At 43.0% G+C, this 21304-nt stretch overlaps 1 protein-coding gene across 1 annotated transcript in view; it reads left to right on the top strand.

The window, feature by feature from the left end:
- Nucleotides 1-8434: 8434 nt before the first annotated feature.
- Nucleotides 8435-21304, top strand: part of LOC147887869 (uncharacterized) — a 30396-nt gene continuing 17526 nt past the window's right edge. The window contains exons 1-3 of the mRNA XM_087393347.1: nt 8435-8932; nt 9374-9608; nt 9908-10077. Coding sequence (XP_087249473.1) covers nt 8733-8932; nt 9374-9608; nt 9908-10077 — 605 coding nt within the window. The 5' untranslated portion in view covers nt 8435-8732. The remainder of the gene's footprint in view (nt 8933-9373; nt 9609-9907; nt 10078-21304) is intronic.

Genomic DNA, 21304 nt, shown 5'->3' with positions numbered 1-21304 from the left:
AACATGGGCGCCATTGCATAATCGGACTCAACAAGAAAATCTGCAAATATCTCTCTTCTGCTAAAACTCCAAAATCCCAACCGATGAGTGAGAAATGGGAGTCAACACTTATCCACTGCCATTTAAACCTTAGAATGAAAAATGCATAACAGAGAGACGAAATCGAATACACAGAGATCTATAACTCTGAAAATCCTCCACCGAATCGCGCAAAAACTGACAGGTAGGGGTTTTTGGGCGTCCGGAATGCAATGGGACAGACGGTTTTGGAAACCGTGGTCTCAATCACTGGGTCCAACACATGGACTGAAAAACGTTTTTGGAAACAGAGCTGTTTGTAAACTCCACCGGAGTGCGAATGATGAGCAACATAGAAGTTTTAGGACCTCCTGAGTCCACCGGAACTGACAGATCTGCAAATGGTTGCTCCAAACTTGAGTTCCAACACCCGGGCAAAAAACGCAGAAACTGACACAATGAGTCAGAAATCCAATGAAATGATCCCAGATTCAAGAATGAAGGTGTTTCCAAGCTCCTAAAGTGAAGTGGACACCAAAAGCAAGCAATAGTTGCCTCTACAAGTCAATACGGAGTCTCTGTCATCGAACGGAACAGGGAAAACCTAAAAAAACGACTTTTTCTTTGAAAACTCTTAACGGGCTCTCAAAACCACTTCGCAAAGCCAAAGTGACTTTTCCAAAGGTTCCTCCAAGGTCTCTGCACACTCGGATGCAAGTAAAGTCACCACAAAGCTTCCCACAGAGCTTCTCCTTCCTCCCACAGAGCTGCTGAGCTTCCAGGCATTCACGCACGCTCAGCTAGATCACCCGGGCTCTGATACTAGTTGAGAGTGCTCTCAACGGAAGCAAGAACGGAAGAAGGAGAGAGAGAGAGAGAGAGAGAGAGAGAGAGAGAGAGAGAGAGAGAAAGAGCCACAAGTTTTGGTGGGTGCAGAACAACCCTAATCTTCTTTTTCATTCATTTATATATGTTGTTTGAGTATTGTACATAACCGGGGTAAAGGCACAGTGACCTTTAACCCCCACATGATGTTGATCTCGAGGGAAGGTGTTGAGAAACCATGCTCAACATCATGTGATCATATGTGCATAGCACTAACCCAATAGATTGCTAAAAAGGAAAGGGTTAGATGCCAGAACCCCAACCCTAAAAGGGTTTGTATATATTCTACATTTTCAACTAAATCTAGTGTACTATCAGTCATTTGTGGTGTGCTCTCTAGTTGTGCCCTCTCTCCTCATCTCCACTCTTCTCCTCTCCCCTCTTCATATTTTGTCACCGTCCACTTTCCCTCTCCTTTCCCTCTAAACTACATTTGCAATAGAGATGGAGATTTTAGATAAGAACCATACCTCTTGTTTTGTTGTTTGCTCTCCGTTTGGTTCTAATTTCTTGCTTCATAAAGAGACTGGAGCTGCGACCAAATTCAAGATGTTTAGTGGTAGTCAAGATAAGCTTAAGGCTTTGACCTTTCTCTAGAAGTTTGATGCAGCTTATACTAGAGAAAATGTTTCTGATTCATCTAAGATACGTTGGGCTGCAAGGTTTTTGAAGGGTAATGCTCTCTAGTGGTGGACTACTATGCGTATGTAGAACGTTGCACCTACTACTTGCGTAGGCTTTAAATAAGTGTTTTCAACTACGTTGGCTTACTACAACTTTTGAGGTTGACATCATGATTGCCTGGCATGAACTAAATTCAAACAACTACTGAGATCTTGAGGAGTACAATAGTAAATTTGGGTGACTTTGTTGCTGTATGCTCCTCTTAACAAAAACTAACCCTCCACCAAAATAACCTTGTTGCACGGTGGGTGCAATAACTCCTTGTTGTCCAAAAACCATAGACTAAAAATTAACCTTGATTTAGCATGGGAATAACATTACATTGCTAGAAACCATAAAGGTTTTGTGAGGGCTGCTCCTGGAAACTCACATGTGGTCTCTTGTTGACTTTGAACTCCTTATCCGCATTATCGGACTTCCTTTTCTTTTGCTGCGTTTTAGAATCCGAAATCTTCTGAAGATGAGGGTCCTACGTGAATTGAGAAAAAGCAGTCATAAAACTCTACAACTATGCTTTGAAGAAATCCACATCCTCCTCATCATCAGTATTGTCAACCTAATGCTCAACAACATGCTGGGATCTCCCTCTCACACCCTGATCATGAGTAGGGGTCTGTGACATCCTCTTTTCTTCTTCCTTTGTGAGAGTTAGAGATCTTTCCTTGTGAGACATATCCCATGTTACTAATGCCTTCTCACCTTTTGGCTTCCAGATAGGAATCTTGTAAGCGTCAGGAGACCTTTCCTTTGGTTTCTTCTCCATGCTAGCAACTATATTCCATAAAACTTTATGCATGAAGAGTAGACGTGCAGCCAATTGTCATGATGCAAAGTTCACTGCCATTGAAAGTCACCAGTATGACACCATGCTTGTCTTTCTTTGACGTGTCCAACGTCACAACCTTGCGAGATTAAGGAGAACTTGAAAGCGCAACTCTGCTAGGACGTCGAGAGAGGACCTCTTCCTGTGAACTCGATTGCTTTTGTGTCTTCTCACAACCGGGATGCTTGACCACTGTTGAATAGCCTTCCTAGACATGCATGAACCATAGTGATTATTATCACGAAGAATCTCTAATCAAACATCTGATCATGTGGATCGGATACCACTGATAGCTCTATGCTTCACTCAATCTGCATGCAATTAAACAATTGTATACTCAAAGCTAAAGATTAAACCCATGAATAGACAGAGAACTAAGAAAGAGTTTCCACATATCAGTGAGCACAAAGACACTTCTATTCCTTTATCAATCAAAGCGCATCCCAGCTTGTTGCTCACTACTACGAAGCATATGAAATAGCCACAAAGGCTCTCACACAATCATCTACATACCAACACACAAAAATGACTTGCTCCAAAGCTTATAGCATCACACACACTGCCAACAGAAACTGCCTCTACTTATGATCACCACAGCAACTCCCAAACCATCTACCTCTAGCTATGCAGACAGGCCAAGTTCGCATGTCCTCCTTGGAAGTGTGGAGGACGACCCTCATGGAACTGCCTGGAGAATGCAAGAATGAGGGCGGCTCATTGTCTCCTCCACCTATGTAGTCTTTTGCATGCAAGGAAGCCACGTGGACAATCACCACGTTTAACCTTGTGTGTACTTGCCAAGATGATTTGGCTTTTTTGCTTCTAAGATGAGATGAGATGTCCATTGTGACTGTGGTTAAGTCAACAACAAGGATGTCTTATGTAGGTTTCTTGCTGTAGAGGGATGGATGTGAATCCACTACTTGAAATCCAGATGCCAAGAAATGATGGTGAGTCCATGTATGGGGTGCCTATTTCAAACCATAAAGTGATTTTTGCAACTTATAGACTTTCAATTCCATCCCACTAACAACATACCCTAGAGGATGTGATCCAAAAGATCATAAAGAAAGGCATTCTTCACATCCACTTGGTGGCTGGTCCCATCAAAGTGTGAAGCAAGGGCTATGGTAGTCATCTTTGCAACTAGTGCAAAGGTCTCTTCATAATCTATGCTATGCTCATGTGCATATCCCCTAGCAACAACCAACCTAGATTTGTATTATCAACTTCTTCATTAGAGTTGAGCTTGCCTTAATAAACCCATATGCATAGTATGAGCTTTTTCATGGTAGGGAGCTCTATCGAAGTCCAAGTGTGGTTCTCAAGAAGAGCATTGTAGTTGTCATCCATTGCATGTTACCACTCTAGAACTTGCATTGCTTCTTGAATGAGGTTTTTTCATTGAATTCCATTACTTTGTCTATGATGCAAAGTTGCTGTTATGGAAGTGCCTTGCAACCACAAGTAAATCTTCTATTGGAACTCTTTGGGATGTTGATGATGACTGGCAATGACTATATCCACTATGTTAAAGACATTTTCTTTGCCTTTACCTTGAGACTGGCAATGACTATATCCACTATGTTAAAGACATTTTCTTTGCCTTTACCTTGAGAGATCACCATAGACTGTGCACTATCTAATTATTCAATAAAAGAAATCCATTGTATCATTGGAACTCATGGTTGAATTAGTATACATACTATAGTTTGATTATCAAATTAGGATGAAACCTCATCCATGATAACATCCTTGGATATGAATAGGCTCTACTTGACTGGACCATATAGCCTATATTCCTTTGATTCTTTTGCATAATTTGTGCAGATGCAGTTGGTTGACTTGGCATCAAGCTCATTCCTAAGTGTATCTAGAACATGAGCATAAAAAAGCTAGCCAAATGCTTTCAAGTGATTTTGACAAAGGGTTTATGTCTAGAATGCATCTTTTGGCATCACATTCTGCAAAAGAGGTGTGGGACTCATGTTCATCAGATAAGTAGCTATGTCACATGAACTTGCCCAATATTGCCTTGGGACTTTCTTTTTATTGAGCAGACATCTGGTTGACTCTACAATTTTTCACTTAGAGACTCCTTTTTTCTAAGGACTATGTACATGTCAACTATTGTTTCATCCCATATTGCCTACAAAAGGCAATGGGTTTCATCCCATATTGCCTCCACTCTCACTTCTACCTCAAGAGTGCAAATTACACAATACTCAACATCCCCTCTTAAATTGCACTAGATAAGTAGGGGGTGATTTACCAAAGACAAAATTAGGATCTTTTGAACGCTGCATGATGGCAACAATTATGATGTTCATAGTATAGTTTTTATGAAGAACCATATTGAGCACCTTAGTTGTTGCTTCAGCTTGACTATTTGACCTTTCATAGTATAGTTTTTATGAAGAACCATTTTGAGCACCTTACTTGTTGCTTCAGCTTGACTATTTGACCTTTCATAGTATGTTGTCAATTCCTTATGCTAAATCAACAATTACTTTGTCATGATTCTAATTATCAAATTGATTGAGGCGAACTGGTCTAGCATGATTTCAATGGGGATCTATAAATGATATTTTTAGTTGCAAAAGCCTTGACATGCTTATTGTAGTGTTATCCTACAAGGCTTTTGCTTTGGCCCATTTGGTGACATAATTAGTCTTACCACCATGATGTACTTGTTTCCCCTTGGATGTGTTGGAATTTTGAACGGGCCAATCAAATCCAATCTTAGTTTCTAGAAATATTCCCATGGATAGGTAGGCTTCACTCAAACTTAATCTTGGAAAAGTCGGTGTCTGTACCCTCTGGCATGCATCACATTTCTTGCAGTGCCTTGTGACATTTGCATATATTGTACTTCATCATCACAATCATGCACTTAAAATTTTTATTAATGTAATGTTGGTGGAGAAATGGACACCCACCACATCTTAATAGGTTTTTTCCATGATGATTGGCCCCTCCTCCACCCCCCCTCTCTCTCTCTATCTCTTTGTCTCTGTCTCTCTTGTTTCCTAAAATCTAAGTAGAAAACATTTCACCTTGGCAACAAAGTTTTTAATCATTGACACCCATGAGCGTGTTGAAATTTTTGATTGCAATGTACTTAGCACCACACATTGAAGTGCAATTTGTATCGCTATGGTAACACTCTGTCCATAAAATTCATGCTTATAATGATAATTTAGCAAATAAGTATGTAGTTAAAAATAAATAAATACCGGTGGGATTGCAAGCATCAAGGGTGTGTTTTAAATTTGCATTTGAACTATATTGTACATTGCATGTCAATCAAAATGAGTGTCATGTCCTTCTTTGAATCTACTGATAAAAATTGGTTAATGGCATACATACTTTCATTTTGGTTTAATTAGTGGCTGAACTATAGATATCCTAACCCAACAAACAATTTGAAAGTGTTTGAGGTCTTACACAATAAATACATGATTATGATAAAAACTTTAGGGTAGCAAAAATGTAGGACTATGAAAACATAAAAACAACTTGTAGCTCCTACATGCTATGTATGGGATCATGTTAATATAAATTTTTTGAGCCATTATACTACAATTGACTTGAATAATAATATAGCCTCATCACATGATGTTGGATTAATACAACATGAGCTAAACTAGTAGAGTGCGCATTGAAATAGGGAAGACATCATTTAAAGGGATGCATGTCCCATTGTAGTGAGAGCTATTAGTTCAATTGTAAGTTAAGAAGCTCCTTTATGCATGGAATCTATAGTACCATAAGAAGCTAAAGATATCTCAAAGGTGCTTTGGGAAGCAAGGAGATGCGACATACGCACATGTTGGATCTTGGCAAGCAAAGTGATGTTATTGGGAATTGTATTGAGGGAAGTGGAATCTTTCCATGACGAATAAAGCGTGTGAGGGAAGGATGGAATTAGGATATTCAAGATAGAGTTAGGATTTCTCCCTTTTTAAAAATATATTCTAACTTCACCATAAGACTAGTATCAAGCCTATGCCCACATTACACAAATGCCTAAAAATAGGCTAGAGCAAGGATAGATGATGGAGGAATGAACTCTCTCTCTTCTCTAATTTTGACTACCCCTAGGTTTGATGGGTTCATGGCTCTGAAGAGAGCCCCTTGCCCCTCTTGCCCCCAATCCCTAACCATGAACCTTGGCTCTTTTCTCTCTCATTGCATAGGTAGCCCATTAAGGAGTGAGGAATGAACTCTCTCTCTTCTCTAATTTTGACTACCCCTAGGTTCGATGGGTTCATGGCTCTTAGGAGAGCCCCTTGCCCCCAACCCCTAACCATCAACCTTGGCTCTTTTCTCTCTCGTTGCATAGGTAGCCCATTTAGGAGTGAGGAATGAACTCTCTCTTCTCTAATTTTGACTACCCCTAGGTTAGATGGGTGCATGGCTCTTAGGAGAGCCCCTTGCCCCCTTGCCTCCAACCCCTAACCATGAACCTTGGCTATTTTCTCTCTCGTTGCATATGTAACCCATTTAGGGGGGTGCCCCTTTGAGTAAACGCTTGAAGTTGGTATGACCATTGGAATCTAATGCCGATATTATTGGTGAATTCCTTTCGAGCCTACCCTTTTATGTTTTAACTCTAATGTATGAATTGAGGAGCATGATTTACACTAGAACCCTATTGTGTTAGAAAACTTGAAAAGTGTTTGTAGAGGTACAATGTGCTAAATGATGACCCCTTTTAACAACTACCATGTATGAAAGGCATCTCATGACAGCTAATTTTAGAGAGAACATGACAAAACAAAGGCCAATGCATCTCTCCATTTATTGACACATGGATTCACTAAGATGGATTACGTGACATTTTGTGAGTGCGGGCCCCTAACCTCTTACGCGTGAAAGACAACTCAAAATACTCATTTATGCTTAAACCGAACATAGAGCGAGTAGCAATGTGATAAAATTCACTTCAGTGCATTGGAAGAATGTCGGGCAAGGTGTGTCACACATAAATACTAAGTTTGGAGAGAGGCAGCCTTTCCACGTTCCAAGTGAAAGAGGCACAACCCAAGAAGGTGTGCTATATGGCATGTGAGCTGAGCAAGTCATGGCACATGCACTCATCACAAGAAGGGCTAATGAGGGTGTTTACAAGTTAGGCCCAAATTTGGGCCAGCAGGGGTGTGGGACGATGTGGATACCGCGCTGTAGAAAATGGTTAGATGCTCAAAAAGGGGATAAACAAAACCTTGGGTAGCCAAACTCCCTCATCCATCCCCACCCGAGTTTTGAACCACGGTCCATATGGAAAAAAAACAAGAGTTCAACCAATAAGCTAAAGTCTAGTAATGTGAGGCCCCTTATAGATTTGTCTTAAATCTTTCCTTGCCCCTACGTAGCATATCCCCTATCCCTCCAGTAGATGGGCAGGCATGGGGTGATGTGTAAGGCAGGATTCACACATGTCTGGACAAGGGGAGAGTGAAGGGGCGTTGAACGTCATTGGTACAAAATAATTGGATGAAATCCATGTCCATTGGATTTGTTTTCGTTCGGTTTGGGTATGCCGCTCAGGGTGTGGATAGCCCAAAATAAGATGGGTAGAAGGCTATTGCAATGCTTGGTCTTGTGTGAAATACATCAATGCCTAAATGCCATTTCCTAGCTGAGGCGTTGGGATATGTGTGAATCCTACCTGACCACCCGGAAGCGAGAGTTGAGTGGGCAAGCTGCTCGAGAGGGAGGTGGGACCCAAGAGGGCTCAATGCCAATGCCAATGCCAAGGGCCAATGCTGATGTGAATGATATGAGGGCCTCATTTCATGCTGATCTAATCAAATGGGCAGGAGCTATTGCTGAAGTACACATGGACGCCCGAAAACCATGTTGCAAGCCGAGAGTGCGGACATGTGTGAATCCTGCCTAATCGCCGTGAAGCGATCGAGACCCGTGAGGAGGGCTCATGGAGTGGAAAGGAAGTGCCAATGGCAATGGCAATGTGAATGACATGATTGGCAAGAGACACATTCTTAACTTGGAAATGAAGTGAAGGATGGAGTGAGAGCGCCCAAATCAAAAGGAAAGAAAAGAAAGAGGGGTGGGTTTTCTTCTGCAGTGTCTCGAGCTATGCGCTTGGGATGCCTTCGCTTCGATCGGGCTTTCTATTGTTGGCTTCTCACTTCCACTCTTCAGCCAATCCTCCATCAACAACCTGATCAGATTATCATCTCCCATCTGCGAATCGGTCAACCTTTCAAGCATCTGCCTCCCCTCCCCCTCCCCCTCCAATCCATGCCTCATCCTCCTCTTTTGCTCGCCCCCTGAATTCACTGCCAATCTATGGATGGCCGCCATGTCGAAGGGAAAAAGCTTTGTGGAGAATCTCATGCGGGAGAATTCGTTGAAGGGTCTCTTCGGCGCCAGGAGAGAGCAGGAGCCTTCGCTGGAATTGCAGGACGAAGAGGGCAGCCCATCTGGGCGATCGCGGAAGTGGGTTAAGGAGCTCTCGTCTCTTGCCAACGTCGTGGCCGCTCGGTGCGCCAGGTAATCCTCTGTAAGGCCGAGCGTGCTGACATGTTTTGTACGGTGCCTGAAATTGGGGGTTGTGCCCCGTGACGGCTCTCAAGTGGCGCTCTGTAAGTTGGGTGTCTGATTGATTTGGAGCATTGGTAGTCTCTTAACATTTTCTTCAATCTCTTTGAAATGCTATCTGCGCTCATGTAGGCTATCGCTAAGATGCCATGCAGCCGTGCGTTTCTGTCAAATTCATGCTTGACCTGAAATGCCCATTTTGGATTACCTGAAATGCCCATTTTGGATTGCATATTCATGAAAAGTTCGTTATACAGAGTAAATGCCGAAGGGAGATTGCTGTCATTCCTTTCTGCTCTATAAGTGGAATCGTTGCCCTGCAATTCTAGGCGTTTATTTGGATGGCGGTTTAGTTTATCAGTTCCAACTCATCGGAGACTTTTTTCGTATCAGAACCTTGTTATTTTCCATCGAGGAGGTGCAACAACAATTTGAAGATGAAGTTCCCGAGTCAGCAAAACTGCCGATGAAGTATGCTCGAAATTTGTTGGAGTATTGCTGCTTCAGAGCTCTGGCCGTTGCTACCCAAGTGACAGATTATTTGTCTGATAAAGAATTCCGACGTCTCACATTTGACATGATGCTTGCTTGGGAAACTCCTGGTACAGCAGATAAGCCTACAATAAAGGTGAAGAGCAGGAATAATTATCTCTATACTTATTGAGAAAGCAGGGTTAAAGCTCAGGATACTGAGATACTCCATGCTATCTTAGTGTCTTTAATGCTCTCTCTGCAGATTTCAAGGTCTGCAAATCAGTGAATTAAGGCCAGAAAAGGGTTTCCGAGTTTGTTATATCTGTACTAAGTTTGTGCATTATTCCAATAGTACTATTTATTGCTGCTATGCAAGCCTTGAAAGCTTTCAAATGTTTCAATTTTACGTAAACATTTATGAGTGATAAAATCTAGTGTCTGCATGGCTGCCAGGTTGATGTCGAAAGCGCTGTTGGAAAGCAGGCATTTGTGCGATTGGGACCTGCCATTGCCGGTGTGGCTGACCCGGTAACCGTACATTGTCAATTTGATGCATTGACTGCTTCAACAGGAGGAAGGCTGCCTTTTTCAGTTTATGACAAGTATCTTGGTGAATTGGACAAGTGAGACATTCTGTCTCTTTTCAGTGTCAATTATCTCATTGCTGCATCATATACAAGTGGATGGAGACTTTGTAATATTCTTGAGCATGATTTGCTATGTGTTATGAATTAGCTTGTATTTTCCTGTTGGCAATACTTAATTTGGGTTATGAGACTGAATCCATTCAACCAGTGTTTATGGATTGCCCTTTTAGCTATTTTGCTCAAGAACTAAATTAATTTGGCATGTGCAATTATGGTGTGGTTTTTGTGGTGTGCTATTTATCTTAGAGAGAGAGAGAAACACACACTTTTTTAATATAAATTTTTTAGTGAAAGAGAGAAACACACACACACACACTCTCTCTCTCTCTCTCTTTTCTTTTTTGTGTGTGGTGAAAGCACGGTTCTATTTATCAATTAAAAGTTCCAAGTACACTCATTGCAATACATACACTACTCAGAAACAGTGATAGAACACCTTAAACGGATTGTAAGGAAGCTCTACAAGACCATGGCAATCTTGGAGAGACAGAAGAAGGGATCTCCTGAAGTAATTGAAGCAAGAGAAATCAAGCATTGTAGAAAGAAAGGGAGTAGGGAAGATTAGAGGAAGGGGCTAGAATGAGCAAAAGGGAGTGAGAATGAGGGGGAGAAGGAAGGAGATGGGGTAGGAGAGAGAGAGAGAGGAAGAGGTGGGAAGGAGACATAAAGTTAATTAAAAGTCATTGAAAGACCGAAGGGTCTATGAGTCTGAAAGAAACTTGATACAACGAGCTGAAGGGGTGAGCTTGACAAAATATGGAGAGAGGAGAGGAGAAGAGTGGATGTGAAGAAACAGCCTACTCGAGAATGCAAATGTGTGCAATGCATGCATAATTTGAATGCCGATTGGTCCTCCAATGGGGAAGAGCGCACTACATGCAAGGTGTGTGAGAGATGGCAGATGAATGCAAGGTGAATGAAGAATGCTACGTGAGATTCACAAAGAAAGGGTGATACCCTTTCATTAATGTCCCTTGAGATCACTCAAGTTTCATCTTCCCATTTACACCTACCCTTAGCCTATGACCCATGCATCTACCATTCAATGCACCTTAATGCACCCTTCCCTTCCTATTGCCCCTTGGACCTAGACATGTGTGTGCACATTTTTATTAATAGAATAAGTATCACATGTCCAAATTGGATGCCGTCTGAAGTAGTGGCTCCAGCTCGACTGGTCCTATCTACTGAGATGATCCACCGCCATAACAAATCGATCGGTGTCCATCATAAATACATATACATGTTACACCATTGGCATATAATATATAATATTTTTTAAATCTCTACTAATCACGGATTAGTGATTTCTCTTGTCATGACACTCCCTCCTGCTTGAATGGGCAGAAGTCCTCTTCTGGATCCTCTCATCTCTTTCTCTTACGTACGCTTCTCTTTTACTTCTGCATTTGCATCTCCTCTTACATGATCTCTTCTGAATTAGAACTTAAATCTCATCTTCAAGTTGTGGTTCCTCTTGATGCTGAAGATTCAAAATGCAGAAGTACCACTGCAGTGCCTCTTCAATATCTCTTATACTCAGAATTCTCTTCTGAATAACAAGCGCTGAAATCTCTTTATAGTAACCTTGCTCAATAAGCTGAAACATATTCTCAACAAACTGGTCGGTATTTAAAAGATGTTCTCTCACCCAAATGTTTATTGAACTAGGTAGACCTTGGCTATAGATGATTTTGCAATGGAGAGCTACTTAGTGTATAGAAACTATAGACCTTCAATCTCTTTTTCCATCTCTTCTATTTCAGCTCTATTCCTTCTATCAGACGCTCTACATGGAGGAGAAGATTCTTTTTTCTCTGTCCATACTCTATAATGAATATGCCTACTTTCTATCTAGTTCACACATCCATACACCACTGTTGGCTGAATGGATAGCATTTGGGATGAGGAGGTAGAAGCCTCACCCTCCTGCTTGGATGCTTTGCCTTTCCCTTTTACAGAATTGGTTTTGGCAATTTTGGCTAATAGAGTAGGACATTTATGCCATGGAAGCCCTGGCTTATGTTTCTTACATCCGAAACATTTACCCTCCTTAATTAGCTTTTTCTTCTCATCGTTAGTCATGGAAGGAAATGGTATCCATCCAGGACGTGATTGGCTGTTAACATTTTGTACAATAGCTTTCTCTTACGAGGATTCAATTTCCTCTCAGCAATCTCAGCCAATTTAGTGAGATCTTTCAAGGTGGTTGGGTTGAACATTTCAACCTCATACCTCACTTTCGGGGTTAGGGCTGCTAAATACTTATTCCTTTTATCATCCTCGCTCTTCTCAAGTAACTCTAAAGAGAGTTTCCAGAACCTAGCTGTAAATTCAGCGTTATTCTCTTTATCGAATTGCCTGAACCTTTCCCAGCGGAAGGTCAATTCTTCTTCATGCCTCGGAGGCATGAAAGTGGCCTTAAGCTGCTCTACAAATTTGGACCATTGAAGAATAGGCTCTTTTCCCGTTTGTGATAAGGACCACCACATTAAAGCATCCTTTTGTAGATGTTGTGTGGGAAGTGCAAGCTTCTCATGGTCGGTCTTATCTTAATGGGCAAAATATAGCTCAAAATGGCGAATCCAATTGAGGATTTTATCAGAATCTCTTGCTACATCATACTTTGGGAACTCTATTTTCTCTCAGCTCTCTTTGAGGGGGAACTTAAATCGTCATCCCCAAAGTTCAGCACTCTCTTAGTCCCTAATTTGGTCATAATGGACTGTTCAATCATAATCATATGGCTAAGCTGAGAAACCAGCTTATCAATGGGAGACTCCTCTCTCCCTCTTGCATTGGGATTATAATCCATGTGTACGGGATTTTGAGTTAAAGGCGTAAACTCAGCGCCTTGCTCTTGGATGAACCTGTTTCTCCCTTCATTTCTGAAGGAAAAGTCCCTATGAAGAGATTCTTGAAGGAGAGATGAAGGTAATTGTAAACTACTCGGTGCTTTCTATCAATTTAGACAACGGATTTTGTAGAGGCGTTTGAATGAAATGATTGCGAGTTGCCAAACACATATACTTGAACTTAAGAGTTTGCAATTAAGCTGGAATTAAGACTTATACAGCTTAAACACAAAGTGACATCATTGGAAATTGCAATATGATTGAGGGGCCAAGACGCCCCCCCCCCCCCCCCTTATCCAAGCTCACTTTATTCTTGAAAATGGAGATACAAGACCAAGGTGCAATGCACCTTCCAAACTGATGAACTCAGTGAAAACCTAGGACCTAGATACAAGACTCAAGAGCATATGTACAAGGTAGACAACAAAAAGGAGGACTCCAAGCTCAGGTTTCAACTCTTGGCTTGCCCAATGCACAAGGAAGAAGCCTGCAACAATCACCACTTACATCCAACATTAGAGGCAAGCACTAGTTTCTAGAAAGATAGTAGAAACAACATGAAATAGTGCTGTAAATGAGATAAACTTGACAATACAGGCTCCCTTCATGACTTGACCCTTTTGTAGATGAAGTCCTTGATGCCTCTGAAGCTACCTTGGGTGAGGAGAGTGTGGAAGTGGGGCTGGAATGAGAATAGCTTAGAAAAACAGCCTATAGGCTAGAGAGAGAAAGCGTTTATGGAGTGATAGCTGTAGAGAGAGAGTGCCAATGCTGATCCCAAGGGAGGGGATGTAAGAGAGGAGCTGCTGCTGTTCCAGAGGTGCACAGAGGCAGATTTCTGCAAGGGGAATGGGCTGGAACAGTAGAGAGAGAAATTCTGCAGTAGAGAGAGAAAGACTGCAGCAGGAGAGAGAAAGGGGCTGTGGCTGCTTCAGGCTAGGAGGAGGAGAGAGGATGCTGCTGTTGTTCCAGAAGAGCTGAGAGGGGGCAGATTTTTGGAGAGGAGGGGCTGGAACTGTAGAGAGAGGAAGTGTTGTTGTAGAGAGAGAAAGTGCTGCTGAGGTGAGAGAATGGCTTGGGGAGAAGCTGGCTGCACCCAAGGAGCTGGAGAGGTTCTGCTGCATCAACCAAAAGGAGGGAGAAGAAAAGTGACGAATTTTTCATGTGTGGAATGAAGGGGAGAGTGTCATGTGCACGGATTGGTATCTGATGTGTACTAGGTACACAGGACTAGCTCAGGTTAGCTTGGGGAGGCTTAGAGCTAGGCAGGCTTGATTCTCGGGTTGAGTGGCAAGGGTACGGACTATTTATAGGTCTTCGCTATTTTTGGCGCTCGGGGCCCGAGTCTATAAAAGGGGCCCAGGGGGTTCAGTTCTGTGTGTGCAGTTGGGAGCAAGATTCGTTCCCAAGTGCCAGGTCTGTTCCTGGATTGAGTCGCGGATGCGCGCCTGCATCTTAGCGTAGCCCAAGGCCCAGTGGCAGATCCAGGGCTTCACAGCGCCACCTGGTGGTATGGGACACCAGGCTGGTTTGGATTTGATTGGGAGTTCGTGCGAGTAGCTCAACTCATGGCTCAGAGGGGACATCTTCTGATTCGGGATCACATCCCGTAGATGTCATGGTTGGGTGGTGAGCAGCCTGCTCAGATCTGATGTTGTGTGTGGTTGTTTTGCAGATCAGGGGTTTCAGGAGTGCTGGGACGTGTCAGAGAGGCCTTCTTTTATAGGCTCAGCCCCCCCCCCCCCCCAAGGCTTAGAGTGGAAGGTGGACACTTGTCCCAGATTTTTGGTAGGCTGCAGTCCCAAAGAGGACAGCTCACAACCTGCCCCAAATCTACCAGATTTGGGGCCAAACACTTGGCGTGCATGCCCTGCCACTTGCCATGCATGCTGCCACATGTGTGGGACAGGTGGATTGACCTGCCAGCTCAGATGCCACGTGTCACTCCCAAAAACCCTAAAATTTTAAAGTTGTCAGAATTCAATTCTGATCGCACCCACGGGTTCCTAACAGCTTGGACTATCTATTGACGTACTCTAAGGTCATAATTGAGCCAGACTGAGCTCATTTGTTTGTCGTCTTATCTTGTATCTCCATTACTCTTGGCATGCTGCCAGGCCCACACCCAAAGCTCAGGGAACATTCTCTTGAATGGTTCCTAGGTCTGTATGCAATTTGTGCATTTGATTGGTCCCATGTTTGGATACTCAGGTGGGGTGTGGTTTCCAGAGGTCCCTCTCAAAGAGAGGCTATCACTCTTGTGGGTCACTAATGCCCATAACCCCAAGCAAGGGGGTTCACCCTCAAATGCTAGACCTAGTCCCCATTGTCCGTAACTGAATAGTAGGAAAACATTTTATTTCTTAATAAGCATACTATTGAAAAACAAAAAGAAATAGTACCAAGCAAGTGGATACATGTTGAAGCAGGATGACAGTAATTCTATATGTGGGTTATCATACTCAATATGTGTAAAACTCTCATCTACATCATGCTCTTCAGGAGGAGGTGATGGTGTTCTCTCCCTATCTCCTTCTGGTAGTGGAGGAAAAAGGACAAGTTCATTATTAAATATCCCTTTCCTTTCCATTCTTTCCTTTTAGTAATACAAGAGAGAAAATGACTTGCTATAATTTCAGAAAAGGGTTTATTTTACAGCAAAAGTCAAGTGTTGTGGAGTTGGTGGTACTTATCCCACTCCCGCTTTGTTTGAGTCGAGAAAACACTTGAAATAACCTCTTCTTTCTTCTCTTTTAAGCTTTTCTTTTTGTATTTCTGCTGTAAACTGGTGCGCTCCGTCTAGGCTACTTATTTTGAGTGGATTGGAGCTCTAGATACCGTTATAGGGGGTGCTTGATGGGTGGATCACCCCCTTAAAACGTTGTTCCAATCCGACTTTCCGTTGGGGAGAACGGGGGGGTTTCTTTTCCCCACGGTTTAAGAGTTTCAAGGGTCTATTCGCATGGGGGGGGAGTCACCCCGTTCCCCGTCCAAAGACTAAAAAAATCAAACAAAGCCCTTACCTCAAAGCCTCAAAATTTCAGAAATTGCTGGGATCCGCTCCTGCCTCCAGCCAGAAACAAATGAGAGTTTGAAAGGTGGCCCCGTCACGATCAAGACTTGCTATCAGGGTTTGCGAACGCCCCGTCCTCTGGGTCTCGTGCCTTTGCTTGTAGTCTTCTGTTGTGAACCCTTTCCAACTGTGTTCCCTCTGTCTTGTCGCAGCAACCTCCGGTTAGCGCGCATGTCAACCAGCCCGCTATTGCACGCAGTAATCTACAGACCCCCGTTTGGTATCCCGCACCTTTCCTTTCGCATGCCCCTCTGCTCGCGCACAGCCGTGGCACTCCACTCTCCTCGTGCCTTCCACGCAGCCTTCCTTCCGTGGCTCTCTTCCGCACAGTCTTCTCGTGCCCTCACACCCTCTGTCCCGCACACTCTCTTGCTGTCTCGGTGGTGGATCGTCGATACTCTGATACCAAATGTGAAGAAACAGCCTACTCGAGAATGCAAATGTGTGCAATGCATGCAGAATTTGAATGCCGATTGGCCATTCAATGGGGAAGAGCGTCCTCGTGAGAGTACTTGTTTCTATTTTCGACCTACATGCAAGGTGTGTGAGAGATGGCGGATGAATGCAAGGTGAATGAAGAATGCTACGTGAGATTCACAATGAAAGGGTGATACCCTTTCATTAATGTCCCTTGAGATCACTCAAGTTTCATCTTTCCATTTCCTACCCTTAGCCTATGACCCATGCATCTACCATTCAATGCACCTTAATGTGCCCTTTCCTTCCTATTGCTCCTAGGACCTAGACACGTGTGTGCCTTAGGTATGTTTAGAATGATTGAACATAAGCTGAAAACAAAAAGCGGGGAGCTGAATAGCCCGTTTTTCTTTTAGTTTCAAAAGAGAGTTTGTTTGAGTATGCTTGTGCTTTCTAAGTTAGAAATGTATTTTTGCCTCTTTGTAGTAAACGATATGTGAGTGTAAAAGGCCATTTAGCTTTCTATCTTTTAAATAAGAGTAAGAGTAAGAGTGTGTGTGTGTGTGTGAGAGAGAGCGAGAGAGAGAGAGAGAGAGAGAGAGTTATTCTAGTTTTTTGGAAGATTTTGTTTCTTGACTTGCTTGTTTATTTTGGCTTAGTCACCTGCTTTCTTTCTTCTGTATTTCTTGTTTTCTTTCTCTTTTGTTTATTTGACGTATTTTAGTAAGCACTGGGTTTGCCCAAGAGACTCCGCGGGTCTTTAGAAACCCAGTATAGCTGCTTATGCTTGGGCACTGATGACGACATAAGTGTTGCTTTGCTTGCTAAGTATGTCTTCCTTTTGTTTTTCATAAAAGTTTTTGTTTACCTCTTTTTTCTTCTCTTTCATTTTCTCTTTTATTTTCAGTGTAGATTTTTGATCTTTAGAACAACAAAAAAATCTAAATTTATATGATTGGACTTATTCTAGTCTTACAAAGGTATATAAGTATCACATGTCTAAATTCGATGCCGTTTGAAGCAGTGGCTCCAGCTCGACTAGTCCTATCTACTGAGATGATCCACCGCCATAACAAATCGGTCGGTGTCCATCATAAATACATATACATGTTACACCATTGGTGTATAATATATAATAATGTTTTCAATATCTACTAATCACGGATTAGTGATTTCTCTTGTCATGACAGTGGAGATGAGGAGAAAGGGCATAGCTAGAGAGTACACCACAAAGGACTAACTGTACAGTAGATTTATACAAACCCCTTTAGGGTTAGGGTTAGGGCATCTAACCCTTTCCTTTATAGTACTCTATGGGTTAGTGCTATGCACAATATTGAACACATGATGTTGAGATAGTTTCTCAACACCTTCCCTCAAGATCAACATCATGAAGTAGGCTTTCCCTTAAGATGATGATTCTGGGGAATCGATTTAGTTGACTCATAAAGGTGCTGTTTGAGTGTCTCCATAACTTTATACCGAGACAATAGTGCATAAGTCCAAGATCTTTCATGTCGAACTTTGCAGATAAGTCTTGTTTCAACCTTTTAATGAACCTATCATTGCTTCCGGTCACAATCAAATCATCTACGTATTAAGTGCAATATTAATGTCTTCCCCTTGAACTTTATAGTAGAGAGTATGATCTGCATTGGACTTCATGTATCCCAGATTAGCAAAATACTTGTCGATTCTGCTGTACCAACTTCTGGGTGCTTGCTTTAAGCCGTAGAGACTTTTCTTGAGATGGCAAACTTGATTCTCTTTCCCTGGTTCAACATAACCTGCTGGTTGTTGCATGTAGACTTTCTCGTCTAGGTAACCATTGAGAAAAGCATTCTTGACATCTAGTTGGTACACATTCCATTTATTGAGTGTCGCTAGTGATATTAAGAACCGTATGTAATCCATCTTTGTTACTGGAGCATAAGTCTCATCATAGTCTTGACCATATTGCTGTGCAAATCCTTTTGCAACTAGTCTGGCTTTGTATCTTTCAATGCTTCCATCTGGATTGTACGTCACTTTGTAAACCCGTTTGTTGTTAGAAATTACCCAACAGAGGGTACGCACAACGGAAGACTGATAGTATTGCCCAGGAACTCACGCAGTGTGTGTGTGGGGTGTGGAATCATAGACTTCTTAACTTCATGTGCAAAGATGTGCAAGCCAGTAAATAGACAATGCTCAGAAACAAATATAGAAGCAACTCTTTATATTTCCGTTCGTCCACAAAGTAGGATAGGATACAATACCAAAAGGTTCTCCTACTAGATGTCAAGCACTTTTAGGTCTCTGAGCTTGTGTGCTCCACCTCGAGCATATGTAGACTCTCTGTGTAGTGTGTTCTTCTCCACCTTACTGCCTGTGAATCAGCCTAGGTGGGCAGCCCCTGCCAAGCTTTGTTTGTAGCACACAGGTCCCCTTGGTCCTCTTGAATGTAGGCCCCAAGATAGCTGCTCCATTGCTCCAAACTGCTTGTGAATGGCTGCTGTAGAAGATGATGATCTCAGCAACCTTCTGCCCTAGAATACAGTCTAGGTTCAGCCTCTTCCTCGAGCTAATTCTGCAGCAACACCTCTCCTTAACTTCCTGTGTAGAGGCCCAAGGATGGTGGATATGCTTCTCCTTTCTGCTCCTCCCAAAGCTTCTTGGCTGGATGTGAAATGAGGCCTGAGGCCTCTTCTTTTATAGGCCCCCAAGAGGCTGTCATAAAACTGACCAGCAGCCTCAATCCGGCCGACCCAAACAGGCCGACCAGGTTGCTGTAAAACTGCCCTAAAAGGGCTCTCATAACCAAGGCCCTTGGCCCACAAAACTAGGGCTTTGGCCCTCACTTCAAGGGCTGATGCCCTCTTGTATATGCAGGGTCCAGCCCCCTTCTGCCCTGCCATTTTCTAGGCATGGTAGGCTGGCTGGAACCAGCCCTACCAGCCCTATACCTGGCCGACCAGGCTGCTGGTAACCCCTGCCATGTCGTGCCTCTGCTCTCCAGTGCCGTACAGTTCCCTGATGTCATTGTGCCCTTCATAGGGCCCTGCTGCAGTCTGTACGCCTGCTCTGCAATTCCGTCTTGCCAGGTCAGATCCAAGGCTTCATGCCCCTGCCATCTCTCCTGCACAAGGTCTCTTGTGCTATCCACATGACATCTCATGTGTGTGCTGTCCACATGACAGCTCATGTGTTGCCCATGTGGCAGCCCCATTATCTCCCGGTCTACCTCCCTCCATGCTCTCCGCATATGGGGGCTTACAAATGGGGAGGTGACCATTCCAACATTTGCTTGCTATGGCTTTCTTTCCTGGTGGAAGGTCACATAATTCCCAAGTATTATTCTTGTACAAAGCTTCCATTTCTTCATTCATAGCAATTTGCCATTCTGGCTTGTTAGCTGCATCTTCGAAGTACACTGGCTTTTCTATAGCCATGATGGTAGTCATAAGAGCATAATTGGTGGTTGCAACTTGAATTGCTTTTCCTTTCTGAGCATATGTCAATTTGGTTGCTGGTGGTCTGCTTTCTCTCGTCCTTGGAATCTTCCTATGTTGGAATGATTTTCTCTTGGATTCTGATGCTGATGTTATTGAGGATGATGTTGATGCTGACTTTGCTAATGACTTTGTTGTTGATGATGATCACTTCGTTGAAATGATCTACCTCTGCCTCTGCTTCTACCTGAAGCTGTGAATGCTTGATCATTGGAATGACCTTTGCGTGGGTGAATGGCTTGCATCTTGAGTTCTTTACCAAGTTATATTGATTGAAGTTCTTCTAGCATCGGACTTTGCTGTTGAATGGTTATACTTTGGACTAGATTCTCGTATCCCTCTCCTGGTCCATTCAGGATGACTTTGAATCATTTCCGCGGGATTCACGGTCTCTCCTGTTGCTGCGAGTTGATTGTTGTAATCCTTGATCCTGAATACGTAAGCATGATCAGTTTCATTGATGTTGCGGAAACTCTGGTTGAATGGTTTCTCAGTGTGAGAATCCTGGAAGTGTTCTTAGACTCATAAAGAGCTGCGAACATATTTCATGTTGTCTTCATGATGTTGAGCTGTCCTAGCATGACATCTTGTACATTTTGCTTGATCAAATGATATGATATTTGTTTTGGTGGTTTCTCTATCTGGCTGGTTCATTGTCTATTGATGAGTCTGCACATCTATTTTATGCACATAAGTTAAGAAGTTTGTGATTCCACACCCCACACCACACTGTGAGCTCCTGGGCTATTCTATCAGTCTTCCGCTGTGCGTACCCTCTGTTGGGTCATTTCTAACACAAGGCTGTGGTGGCAAAAGCCCTGTGATGGAGTGCTGACGGCTATCGGTGATTGTGGTCCGCTGTGGTCTCCTAGCTATGGACCTGTGGCAAACTAGTGCCACTGTCATTGCTGTTGGTTGTCTCCCTGATCTATTAAGCATGGAGGAAGGTCCCCTAGTCCTATTTGTGCCTCAACGTGAAACCGTTACCAATACCAAGATCAGCCTGTTGGAGCAAATCGTTGGAACTTTGGAGCTGTTGGAAGGGCTGGAAACCCTAATCGCAGCAGATTTAGGCAGCCGGAACAGTAATCATAGCAGAATCTCTCTCGTACAGACACTCACACGTGCGATTGTTGCATGATTATGAAGCTGGAACCAATCGCAATTTGGTTTGGAAGGAGCAGACACAATTTGCAGTAGTAGAAAGAGCTCTGGGAGGGGCAGAGAGAACAAAACACAGCACTAAGGCCCAGACACATCAAAAAGTGTTACAATGAGTGGTGGATGGGGACTCATGTAGCCTTTCCACATTTCCCACTAGAGTTAGCCCCTTTCCCTCCCTTAATCACAGCCATCCCTTCCCATAG

The sequence above is a fragment of the Dipteris shenzhenensis genome, chromosome 22 (assembly GCF_047967505.1).
Source record: "Dipteris shenzhenensis isolate YYH24624 ecotype China chromosome 22, Dip_SZ_1.0, whole genome shotgun sequence".
NCBI lineage: Eukaryota > Viridiplantae > Streptophyta > Polypodiopsida > Gleicheniales > Dipteridaceae > Dipteris > Dipteris shenzhenensis.
This window is presented reverse-complemented; position numbering and strand designations above follow the sequence as displayed.